Raw genomic sequence first — 12,723 nt, 5'->3', positions numbered from 1 at the left:
ACTAAAAAGGCATCAGTCGATTACCTGTGGAGCCGATTTGTGCAGATCACCTTGCGGGCCCGTGGGCTACCGATGTGGAGGGATCGGTTAGATGGGATGGTTGGGGAAGGAGATTGTCATTAGACAGTTGTGAGTCCATGAATATCACCACATTTGCGTAGCTTCATGAGGCTTTCCTCAGAACACGGCACATTCCTTGCTGGAGGTCGTAGCTTACCAACAAGCACTAGTATGCCGTTAGACCTACGAGTAGGCATTATGCTGACCACGGATTCGGCTACAATCCTTCCACAGACATAAAAAGGTCCTCTGGTCCAACGGCCTGACGATCACTTGGCAACTAGCTTGGTAGATAAGGATGGATACTCTCTCTAATGGAAGGATCTGGGATAAAAGCTATGCGTTGGTTGAGCTTCCGGCCAACGGGGAATCAACGGCCATTCGTCAGCAGCTATGGACGTTGCTCCACATACATTTGCGGTGACGGGTATGTAGATGTCAATAAAAGACAGGCTAGAGGAGAAAATGTGGGGGTGTAATGGCTTGATAAGAAATCGATACATATCATCAAACTACCTAGTATGTAACAATATGCCGTCTCGAGGATTCTGAGTCCGGAAAGCAGCTTTATTGTTCCGTGCCAAGCCACTTATGGAATAACTCATATCCCGTCCTCCGGTATCACGTGGCTGCAATCCTAGTAGTTTCGCTGGCTTGTCCAGCATCGAGCCGTCCCGCACCCTGAAACACCACCACCCGCTCTCTTCGAGTATAGTAGGGGGTAGGCACCCATAGGTATGCATGCACCTTCGTTAATTGACCATGAACTTGGCCTCGCCGCGGTGACCTCTCCGGTACGCCTCACGAACCCTTTGTCCGTCGTCCCCAACAGCATGGATGTCTGAGCGCAACATGCCGAGCACTCGGCACTCCATACCTTTTAAGACCACCCCACTTACTCTCGTGCAAGTTACAAAACAGGGGTTACCATCATACCATCCACGACCCTTAATCAGCGGCCTAGCTGCGTGGCTATGTTCTGTAGCCGAACGACCCTGGATGGCTGAGCTCAAGGCATCTTTCCTGGGGCGAAGGGGCGCTAAGGATGTATCCATCAATCAAATGTTTGCGTCTGGTGAGGCTAGACCCAGCTTTTCCTGCCAATTTCCATGGGGTCCAAAACGAGCTCGACAAGCAAGTCGAGTAAAGGTTGACTACTTGCACGAGGGGTATTACCTTTGATAAGAACACCGGGGCACAAAATCGCAGCCTGTTCTATTGCCCTTACAATGGCTGAACACCTCAAACGATTTAACAGCAAAATTTTCTTGCAGGAATCACATTAGCACTCCTTACGCGGCTGTAGCTGCTGATTGCGAATACGACTGAGTAAAGCCAGCCTCATGCAGCAGAAAGCCTGCGGATGGGTTTCTCGGGTCCGCTCTCCGTTTCTTGTCTACGTTGGTAGCGATTCCCAGTGCGGCCTGCGTTGCGATGGCGAATAGACGGTTTCATCAAACATCCCCAGTGAAGCGGAAGGCGCTCCCTCGAAACTCAAGATACAGCGGTGGATTCTATGATGGCGCGTCACAAGATGACGCCCTACCTATGATCTCCTTCGATGACAGACTTTCCTGGAGCCTGCCTGATTTTCCCGGTTACAGCCATACAGACGCAACTTACGAGCCTCGGGAACGTCTCGATGTGCCAAAGCCGACACACAGTCAGGGGCACGTCGCCGACCAACAACGGGTTGGAAGCAGTCATAGTTCCGAGGTTTCTCCTCTTCCCGATCGATGGGAGGAAACTGTATCATCGTCTAACAAAAGCCCATTCATCTTGCAGAATGAGCTTCCCGGGAACAAGGAAGCGCAGATTCTTCCTCGAATGTGGAACCCAACGTGGTTGCGCAAAACAATTCTTTTCGGGTTTATGTTGCTCTTCTTAGCCCTTGTTGCCGGGCTGGTTATTCTATGGCGTTTTGCGCAGATCAAGGATGGAATCAGGACCGCTATCACTAGCAATCACTACGCATGGACCTATGGCCCGACTGCACTGCTCGTATTGATAGGCGTGCCCTGGAGACAAGTCGACTTCCACTGCCGGACTTTGGCGCCCTGGTCACATCTTCGGCGCGGCCCAACTTCAGCAAAGGGATCTTTGCTCCTGGATTATGTCTCTCCGCCTTTGCCTATGGCTCTGGTTAAAGCTGTTGCCAACCATGACTGGGCCGTTCTGGCGGGTGGAATGGGTTTGTTGTTGCTGAGAATAGTCATCGTCTTCAGCACCGGCCTCCTTGTGCTTACACCGACCTATACTTCCAAAATACTCTCCGATGTTATCGTGAGCTCCAAATTTGTGGGAACAAACTATACGATTGGGCCTGCTGTTATCGACACCGAACTGATGCAATTTTACGGTATCCAACAACGAGGGCTAAACTATCAATACGGCACGTCAGCAAGTGTCGCTTACGACACTCTTCACTTGCAATCTCTGCCCGCAAACGCGACTGTGACAGCGATGGTAGACGGTGTGTTCCCGTTCTTCAACTGCGAAGTGGTAAAGCCCGAAATTATTGGCAACAACTTCACCTGGAGCAACGATGGCGGATATCCATTCGGAGACAAACTAGATCTGAGGCTTACTCTGTCTCCTGCAGAATGTCCTCCTTTGACCACTTACTATGAGTTGTGTCAAGCGCCCGAATGTCCTGTTGGGCGATCTATCATCTCTGAGGAAGTCTGGAGCGCTCTTTCTCCCCCAGTCGACGATCTCGATCCTTGTGCCAACCTCTACGCTCTCACCTTGATAGACATCAATTTTGAAGAGGTCACAGGACACCCAAAAAACACCAGTGCTGCATGGAATGTGACCTTGTCCGAGTCGGTTGGTATTGTCTGTGGTTCCGGATACACGGTCGACAAAGTCAACGTCACGATCAATACCGCTGATCCCACCTCAAGTGGTGGAGTCAATGCCTCTGGGCCCCTCCAGCGCATTGCAAATGTTCTTCCTGGATACTCGTACTACAATCTGAGTATGGCTCTCCAGAATGAAATCACCGTAAACAGCCTTCCGCCTACGCCGGAAGCTCCGGATATACATCTATTTGCCAGGTTATTTGCCGTTCTCGCCGGCGGCTCCGCTGTTGAATTGTTAAATGTGACCACATTGAAAAACACTGCCGAGAAAGCGTGGAAGGGTGTAGGAGTCCAACTCGCCCACTCATATCTACGCAAGAATGACAACGCCACGACTACGGCCAGTGTTTTATACCAGGAACCGAGACTTCAAGTCCGAGAGTTGAGCGTGTGGGCTATGAGCGCAGGATGTATGTTGCTGACACTCGCTGCTGCTGCTGTTCTCCAATGGCGCCCAAAAGACGTCGTCTCGCGCCAACCCAACTCTATTGGCGCTCAAGCAACTATACTTGCTGCGAGCCCTACGCTCCAGAAGTCATTAGAGACAGCCTCGAGCTACTCAGGTGTACAATCCGAAACTCATCTACAGGGTCTAGTTGCGGCGTCTCACATCAACAGTGAGCGCGCAAGCCTCGAATTCTCCATCAAGACCTCCGTGCAAGAAGGAAATGAAAGAAGACTGACGGATGACTCAATCAATCATTCTTGGTGGGAAAGCAGCTCTACCAAATTCTGGTTCATGTCTGCTGCTCTTGGGCTTCCGCTTGCTGTCATCGTAGTTTTGGAAGTCTTGCAACACGAGTCAAATGCCCACGATGGGCTGGTCACCATCTCTAGCTCTCCTATCTATCATTCACTACCGAGCATCCTCGCATCAATCATTTTGATATGCATCGCAATCATGTACGATGCCATTGATTTCGCCACATCGACACTTGCGCCGTATCAGGTGCTGGCTCGAGGCAGTGCACCAGCAAAGCAGACATTGCTCAGGACATCGTCAGGAAACCTCCCAATCTGGTCCACCTGGAAAGCAATCCGTGGGCGTCATATGGAAGCCGCCGCAGCATCGGTGGCCGCCCTCATTGGCAGTTTGCTGACAATCGTCGCCTCGGGCCTTTACACGATCGAAGCTGTCCCAGCTGTCCTCGCCGTTACCGCAATCACGTCCGACAAATTTGTGCCATCGTTCGGTACTTCAACAGACGGATCAGCTGGTGCTATTTTCACGCTGATTGAACAGAATAACGTGTCATACCCGGCACTCACGTATGATGGATTAGCTTTCCCCAACATCCAGACCTCTAGTTTGGGAGCGGAAACCCTGAAACAAATGAGCGATTCTACGCATGCAGTCACACTTCAAGCCAATGTTGTGGCTATGAGGGCATCGCTTAACTGCACATTGGTCCCGAGAAAGAACATGATCATGACGATGTATACGAATCTGAGTCCTGAGGCATCTACCAGCTGTCGATCAAATAACATTACGTTCTATGCGGATCTGCCCCCATCGTGTCCGCACTTCCTAGATGGAGAAAATCAAACAGCGACGAATATTCCCTTCACATCCATTGTACAACATACTTGTGAAGGCCAGGGCGGTCTCGCTATCCATGAGCAAGTGGTTCTCAATAACCAGGGTGCAACGGGTATCATCGACACAGATACCACCGCAGGGTATACCTTGGGAGCGGCAAGTAATCCTCCCGGATGTCCATCGTTGGCGTTCATGTCTGGCTATTTTGTTGAGAACGTCACCTCGACGGAAAATGTTACGGCCATGACGTGCATCCAAGGATTGGAAGAGGTGCACGCGGAGACTACTTTCTCGATATCGGGAGGCTCTTATCAGATCACGTCGGAGCCAAAGGTAGATGAGAGCTCGGCCCGTTGGCTACAGGCGTTCAATAGCACGTACTGGTTTACGGGGCCCAATACATTCGCAGAATTCAACAACCGTGAAGCCCCGACTCTCTTGGTCGATTTTTTTTACTCACAGGTCAACTACGGTCCCGATGGAATCCCCGCCGACGAGCTGACAGGCCCCAATAACACACAGCGCTTCATCGACGCCACTCAACGCATGTATCGTCGATATATGGCGCAACTCATCAATGCCACCATGCGGCGCAGCCTGAATGAGACCGAAGCAGCTTCGGCACCCCAGTACCAAGGGTCCATCACGGGGATCAGCCGGATGCGCCTCAAGCAGAACGCCACATCGAAGCTGATCCTGCAGATCTTCCTCGGAATCATGCTCGTTTGCGGCGCATTCGTGTACGGCCGGCGTAACATGCGCCGCGTCCTTCCACATTGTCCATGGAGCATTGCGGGAACCATGAGCTTGCTTGCAGGCAGCGAGATCATCGACAGGAAGATCATCCCCGTCGGCGCGGAGTTTATGAGCGATGGAGAGTTGAAGAGGGTGTTCGAGGGCTACGTGTTCAGTCTTGGGTGGTGGGATGATTCTGATTCAACCGACCGAGACGGGACGAGTAGTCCAGCAGGGCAGAAGCACAAAAGATTCGGCATCGATATCGGCAAGGCTGACGCAAATGCTAGTGCAAAAGCATGAGTTGTGCACAATACACCCATTACTAGCTGTGGCACAAAATCAATAAACTTTAGTCATTTCACGCTTTCAATTGAGGAACAAAACAGGGACCGCTAGAGGGAAAATTCGAACGATCGCCTCAAAAACCAGAGACGGGGCTTTTTTACGCAAACGCTTTCCCCTAAGCGCACACATCCGACCGCTCACATGGGAGCAGTCTGGTCCAAGTGCTTCACTTGGTAGACTTAATCCTCTCTTTTGATGGTCTCATTGCCGTACCAAGGCACACCACCACACTTCACCCGCTGATCCTTGGGATACCGGCGACCGCTTCTTCAGTGCCGCTCTGGCCGACATCACCCAGCCGCTGTCTTTTAGCATCGGCACCGTCCGCGGTGATTGAAGTTACGTGATGCTGCTGCTGCATATTGCTCACATCTCCCAACGGTGTCCTTTTTGCTGCCTGTAAAACGCGGTCTACTCCGCCCCCCACGTCTACTGAGCTCATTGTGTGACTAGTGGTGCCTGATTCCGGAGGCCCCCGTCTGGTGGGAGGTCGGTATGCAGAGGTGTTAGGCCCTCGAGTGCCCGACGAAATCTGCCCGCTGGGGTGGCCAGGAGCCCCCAACCGTCTCATCGGGTCTGATTGTGGATTGATGACATTCGTCCGTAAATTGGTGGTGTCGGGAGTCAGGTCTCGCTTCAAGGGTATAGATCTGTTGTGGTTGACCCCAGAGGTTTTGCGGATCGACGGACTTTCGGCATGCGGGTTGAACCGGGGAGCTGCTGCCGCTGCGGCGGAAATCACGTTGTTGTTTTCATCCAGAGCTTCGGCAGCCTTGGCTGAGTAGAAGCCAATGCCTTGACCGGCTTGCTGAGGAGGTAAATGATGGGTAGATATGGGTGAAGCTGCTCGAGAGAGATTGTCAACAGGAAGTCGAGAGTCTCCTATAGAGGGTTTTGCAATAGGGACCGGTGCGCCTTGTTGCCGTTGCCCAGGCAAAGGTTGAGGTATCACTGTCGTTGTCGGCAGAGTCTGAGGGGCTTTTAGGAGAGCCACTCGAAGATCAGGATGTGCATTGGCTGGTGGTTTGGAAGGTGTAGTTGTCTGATCTGGTCTGCTTTGTGCGTGCATCCGTTCTGAAGCCGAATAACTTGACTTGTTTGTGGAATCTGTCGCTTCTGCAGGTAATGCGACCTCATCTGGATGCCCTGTTTCGACCCCTTCAAAATCAAGCTCTTCAAAGTCTGCCAGCTCGAAACTGTCCTCGAATTCTGGCGTCTCTTCTTGCGCGAGTGCAGAAACGTTCGGCTTTTTCTCTTCTGGCGCCTTTTTGGGCGCAAAGTCTGCGTGTCGGTGCAGCATACCCTCGTCCCATTTTGTGCTTCCAACCTTCATTTTTGTGACCTTGGACAAATAATTCTTATCGTAGACGCAGTTCCCCAAGACATTCCCAAAATTTCTCAAAGTCCTCTTCAACGCATCTGTAGTACCCTCCTTTTTGGCCTTTTCAAAAGCAGCCGCTTTGCCCTTGCAATTCTCAATTTGTCCGTAGCCAATGTCTTCGTGGTGTGAGCCGTCTTTCAGCGTCACTCGGACAATCACGGAGAGACCCAGGGAGATCTTTCCAGTTTGAGGGTTCTCGTCGACGAAATCAATCTGGATGTTCTGAATGGAGCTGCTCCAGCCATTGAAACCAAAGACCTCATTGGCAAGACTGATGGCCTTGTCGGCTGCCAGGTAGTGTAATTTTGTGCCACCTGGTCCTGAGCGTGACGAGAGATATTCCGGTCCTAATTGCTTGTCTAGCCGACTTTGCAAGGTTGCGATCTCTTGGGCTGTATATTCCGTTATTCGAGGGGTTTGCTCTTCGAACGGGTTGGCTGTGGTGCTGCCATTCGGCTTGTGTTGGTCACCTACACTGCTGTCATTTAGCAATTGTTCAGTCAAGATACCAGAGGCGACTTACGCAGGCATGGCAGTCACAGAGGAACGGAGACTGTATCCCTCGAGAAGGTTGTCCTGCTATGACATAAGGAATAAGAGAGTTGATCTGACTTGGGGAGAACTATGCTAGCCTCGCTCAACGCGCCAGCAACGCGTCGGATGTCATCAGGTGACCCACTCTGGGGAACGCCAACTCACGTGCCCTATCGCAGCCTCGCAGCCTTGCCGCTCCACCGCGTCGTAATCACGTGCAGCCCACCAAAACGGAATCGTATGACGCAGCTGGCCGCCGTTGAGAAGCCACCGAAAAAATTGCTGAGGGACGACAAAGTTGTGGGTGTGGGGTTGATACCTAGGTACCTACCTAGGTGTTGGAAGCCCATACCATACAAGGTACTCTACTCGCCTACATCTTATGCGCCCAACGTCCAATTCTCCAACTTTTAGAAGAAATTCATACCTTGTGACCATTTTACTGCAGATGACACTCAAGGTTCTGAGCTTGCAACCCTCATGTCGCTGACCTCGAGACCGTCTTCAATCGTTTTATCATTATCTCAATTGTCACATCAGCTTTGATTGCTCCTCACTCGCCATATACATAGCTAGGTCTGCTTTCTCGCCGATCCGCCTGATCGATCCCTACTCTTCCACCAAAATGTTCTTCCTCTTCCGCTACATCCTCTATTTCCTAGGCTTCTACTTCGTCACCATGTTGTCCTGCTTCGCTCTTTATACCTATCTCCCTAAGCCTCCCAAGATCCTCGGCTTCATCGCCCGCTCCATGGCCGCCTACATCAGCCTGATAGCCTGCGCAGCCTATGGCACAATATCCTCTGCGATCCTCCGAGTTTTCGGGTTACATTTTGCATACGCCCAATGGACGACGGCAAAGGCGTTCAAGAATCTCTGCACCTACACGGTGGGCGTCAAATTCGAGGTGTTGGACAATGGCTACGAGATCCTGAACAACACCCGTCCTGCCGTCTTCATCCTCAACCACCAAACAGAGTTAGATGTTCTGCTGCTGGGTTGGATATGGCCCAAATACTGCTCAGTCACGGCCAAGAAATCACTCCGCAACGTCCCCTTTTTGGGGTGGTTCATGACCCTCTCTGGCACCGTGTTTATTGATCGGGTGGACAGAAGCGCAGCTTTGAAGGCTTTTGAAGGTGCTGCCAGGACCATGCGGGAGAAGAGACAGAGCGTGGTCATCTTTCCGGAAGGGACAAGGAGTTATTCCACCGAACCGATGCTGCTACCTTTCAAGAAGGGTGCCTTTCATCTGGCTGTGCAGGGCGATGTGCCTATTGTGCCGATCGTGGCAGAGAACTATAGCAGTGTGTTGAATCCCAAAGCCAGGAGGTTTAATGCCGGAACAATCAGGGTCAAAGGTAGGCTTGCTGCGTGACGAAAACTGGCAGATACGCAGTCAAACTAACACATTCTGCAGTTCTGGACCCTATTCCTACAAAAGGCCTCACCGCAGCGGACGTCGACAAGCTAACACAAGATACTCGCGAAAAAATGCTCAATGTCATTACAGCTATGGGTCAAGATTCGGGATCACTATTTGCACAGAGCAAAAAGGACTCTTAAAGCCGAAACATGAAGGTTCCCGGTTATTTTGAAGCTTGAGTCTTTGCTCTACATCATACGACATCGGAAGGGCGATTGAGATGTTCCAAGAAGCCAAATACAGTTCACTTCGACTTGAAGGGAGGACCAGTGACTTGTGCCTCACGAGCGGTGGAGACCGTATTTCATCATTCCATTTCCTCAAATTCGTCTCTTCGCAGAATGCTCAGTATGAGTGGTTTTGACCTGGCCCAGCCACCATAATTACACAAGACACCAAGCAGGGCGCTACAGGCTCTGGGCTGGGCTACTTAACTCGACATGGTGCCGGAAAGAACGCCCTGCTTCATGATTCATGTGATGAAATTGGGAAACGACCAAGGACACGACACGACCATATGGCAAGATTACGAGTTGAGACTAGTACTTGAGCGTCTGGGGACGAAAGCTGCAGGAGTATCAAATGATCTATTCCATGCGACCACGAGGAAGGAGGGGTTCGAGTGTCAGATATGAAGAGACCCCGATCAATACAGCTGGCCATCGTGGTGCCCAATTACTGCACTTCGAGCAGGCGCAACGACGTACGCGGAGCGGATCACCTTGTTCGGCGCGATTGGAGTCAACATCACGGTCATTGTCTACGGATTATCATGTCTGTCTGGCTGAGGGCTTTAGCAGATGGAATTGCATTGCATAGAATAGCGTAGCATAGCATCGCACCGCATCGCGCGGCGCGGCGTGGCGTGGCGTGGCGTGGGAATAATTCATCGAGAAAGACAGGACATTGACATTCCAATAGACACCATCTCCCTTGCACCAGCCTCTTGTCTAGCCTCAGTCCTTTCCTTCGCCGTCCCATGGCCGGACGGGTCAAAACTCCTCAAACGGCCGGACCAGCAGCCCCCGCTGGCCGAGATGCTGCTTGACTTGCGCAACGGTGTATTCGCCTCGATGGAACTAAACCCGCCAAACAAGGGGAGGAGGGGAGTTAGTAAGCGATGACTATAGAGTGGGTTGGTAGGTACTAGGTAGTCTGAGGAGAGGGGAGGGAAGGGGTGGGCGGTTCATGATCTAGGGTAGGGGGTTATAGGAACAAGACACGAAGGGAAAAGAAGGGAAAGGGGGGTGAATCAAGACCTGAAAAAGGGGGATATAACGGGGAGAACTCACCATGCCCGCCCCCAGCGCAGCATCAACCCCGGTCTCTCTAAACACCTCCTCAAAATGCGCCGGATTCCCCGCCCCCGACGACGCAATCACTGGCACATCCACCGCGCCTTTAACCAAATCGATCAATTCGAGATCATACCCGCGATTACTCCCATCACGATCAATCGCATTCAACAGGATCTCGCCAGCGCCCAAGGCCTGCACGGCCGTGCAGAGCTGGACGACGTCCAAGTCGCGGGTCTCACGGCCGCCTTTGATCGTGCATGCGTACCACACGTACTCATTCCCCTGGGGGTCGGGGAAGGCGGTGCGGATGGTTTTGTGGGTGGTGGAGGAGGGGGAGGCGCCGGGGACGAAGATGCGTTTCGGGTCGACGCTCACGACGACGGCTTGGGCGCCGTAGGCGGCCGAGATGGTTTCGATTGAGGTCTTTCCCGTGAGGACGCCGCCGGAGGAGTGGTATGCTTCTGCGGCGAGCACGGCGTCGGAGCCGATGGATACCTTGTCGGCCCCAGAAGCGAAGTACAGCTTGGCGACGTCGAGCGCTGAGACATTCTTGCCTGTGGCCGGGTCGGTCATGTCGCGGATCCCGCCCCCGATGGTGAGTGGCACGAAGACCGTCTCGCTCGTCCTCCTCAAAATCTCCAGCATGGGCAAATCCGTGATGGGACAGTCGCGGAAACTCGTGATATTCAGGAACGTGATCTCGTCGGCGCCCTGTTCGTAGTACCGCCGCGCCATGTCGACCGGTTTGCCCAGGTTGCGCACCTGTCCTGGGCCCGACGCGGCGGCCTTCTCGCGCACGTCGTACTGGTCGCCCTTGGTCACCACCAGGTCGCCTTGGTCGTTGGTCCGCACGTCCAGACAGGCGATGATGCGTCGGGTTAGACCGTTTGTTCCGCCATCTGTCGTCCTCCCGACCACAGCGCCGTTGGCTGTTGAGCTAGAGCTAGTCCCGGGAATGGATGGGATCACTGGATCAGACCAGATGTTGCCCTCAAGGAACGCCTTGATGACTCTCAGCCCCGCGGCGCCGGATTTCTCGGGGTGGAATTGCGTTGCGAACACGTTCCCTTTCCCAATGGCGCCCACGTAGGTTTCGTCACCGTAAGTGGCCGTGGCGACGACCCAGCCGTTGGCTTCCAGCTCGCCAGGCACGTAAGGGGCAGAGTAGCTGTGCACGTAGTAATACTTGCTTCCTTGGTTGAGTCCATAGAAACTCCTCCCTCCTTTCTCTAGCGCGGCCCTGTCATTCTGGTCTAGATCATGATGAAGCGTAGAAGCGTCGTTCCAACCTATACAAGGCACAGACTTTTTCGATCCGTCCGCGTTTTGGTACGAGAAGCGCTTGAGTGATGTAGGAATGATATTCAGTCCCGACACACTGGGTGCCTCTTCTGAGCCCGTGAACAGTGCTTGTAGGCCCACGCAGATTCCGAAAAAGGGCTTTCCGCTGGATATGTGGGATTGGATGGCCGGGAGGTAGCCTGCCGTTGAGAGAGAGGTTAGGCAGTGACCGAAGTGGCCGACTCCAGGAAGAATGATTTTCTGTTTGAAGAGAGAGGGAAATCAGCCGTGGCTAGAAAACGCCCATGAAGTACAAAAGAGTAAATCACAAGTGCACCAAACACCAGCTCCTGTGGTTGTCTCTCTAGTGCCTCAGCCTAGACTGGTCCCCAGTCCCTTGATGCCGCTTATCTCTTCCTTCAAGACAACCTGTCCCACAAGGCAGGACTCGCAGACTTGAAGAACCAAACCAGACCAGATCTTCATTCGCACAGCCAAAAACAACAACAACAGCCCTTCATCGTACCGTCACACGAATAGACAAGGTTTAAGTAGGTACTTACATCTGCCTTCTGCACATCTTCGGGACTGCGGATCCATTCCACTTCCCACCCACATTTCTCGATCCCGTTGACCAGCGAGCGGATGTTGCCCGCGACGTAGTCGAGAAGGTGGACTTTGGGCATTGTTTCTTGAACATATACCAATGCGCCAGAAAAATGGTACCCCTTTTCCCTTTTGACGGAAATAGATGAGGTGATCACAGAGGGTTTTGGGTGGAGGTCTACCCAATGGTCCGGTAGCGGAATTGTATGAGCGTAATTTGTGGTGGTGCAGGAGTGGCTCAAGGCAGATCCATTTCGTCTGTCGATTTTCTGCTTGAGCACCTCTTCCTCACTTGCTTTGGGGGGAGACTATCGTAGTCTAAAGGATGAGAAATTGAGGTTGAGATCACAAGTGTAAAAAGAAAAAATCATGAGTGAGTTTGAACTTTACAGGCCAAATTCGGAGTGAGTCACCGAATCCAATTGGCTGCGTGGAGACGACGAGGAGAAAAATGGTACAGACGGCCAAATGAAATCACTTCCTCAGCAGCTTATTGAAGCTGAAGTCAACAACCGAGACCTGGTGACAGACCATCCGGAAGGCAAAACTATTCAATCAATCGTCTCATTCATCGTTCCTCCAGCGCTATATCATAACTGTTGGCTTGCCACTTTTGCCAGGCACCAAAACTAGATACAGATATGCCTACC

General features: G+C 52.4%; 4 protein-coding genes across 4 annotated transcripts; 2 read left to right on the top strand and 2 right to left on the bottom strand.

The window, feature by feature from the left end:
• Positions 1-1,494: 1,494 nt before the first annotated feature.
• Z520_08470 (uncharacterized protein) lies at positions 1,495-5,502 on the top strand (the record flags this gene model as incomplete). The annotated part of the gene is made up of 1 exon (XM_016778966.1): positions 1,495-5,502. One exon carries the CDS (start codon positions 1,495-1,497, stop codon positions 5,500-5,502), a length of 4,008 nt encoding a protein of 1,335 aa, XP_016629885.1.
• Positions 5,503-5,779: 277 nt separating this feature from the next.
• Z520_08469 (uncharacterized protein) lies at positions 5,780-7,459 on the bottom strand (the record flags this gene model as incomplete). The annotated part of the gene is made up of 2 exons (XM_016778965.1): positions 5,780-7,403; positions 7,452-7,459. The coding sequence occupies 2 exons, from the start codon at positions 7,457-7,459 to the stop codon at positions 5,780-5,782; spliced, it is 1,632 nt and encodes a 543-aa protein (XP_016629884.1).
• Positions 7,460-8,087: 628 nt separating this feature from the next.
• Positions 8,088-9,028, top strand: Z520_08468 (uncharacterized protein; the record flags this gene model as incomplete). Its single annotated transcript, XM_016778964.1, has 2 exons — positions 8,088-8,823; positions 8,883-9,028. The coding sequence occupies 2 exons, from the start codon at positions 8,088-8,090 to the stop codon at positions 9,026-9,028; spliced, it is 882 nt and encodes a 293-aa protein (XP_016629883.1).
• Positions 9,029-9,880: 852 nt separating this feature from the next.
• On the bottom strand, positions 9,881-12,153 carry Z520_08467 (uncharacterized protein; the record flags this gene model as incomplete). Its single annotated transcript, XM_016778963.1, has 3 exons — positions 9,881-9,967; positions 10,181-11,728; positions 12,031-12,153. The coding sequence occupies 3 exons, from the start codon at positions 12,151-12,153 to the stop codon at positions 9,881-9,883; spliced, it is 1,758 nt and encodes a 585-aa protein (XP_016629882.1).
• Positions 12,154-12,723: the final 570 nt, after the last annotated feature.

Source organism: Fonsecaea multimorphosa (genome assembly GCF_000836435.1).
Source record: "Fonsecaea multimorphosa CBS 102226 unplaced genomic scaffold supercont1.19, whole genome shotgun sequence".
Taxonomy (NCBI): domain Eukaryota; kingdom Fungi; phylum Ascomycota; class Eurotiomycetes; order Chaetothyriales; family Herpotrichiellaceae; genus Fonsecaea; species Fonsecaea multimorphosa.
Note: the sequence above shows the minus strand (reverse complement) of the source record. Positions and strands in the feature narration are given on the sequence as shown.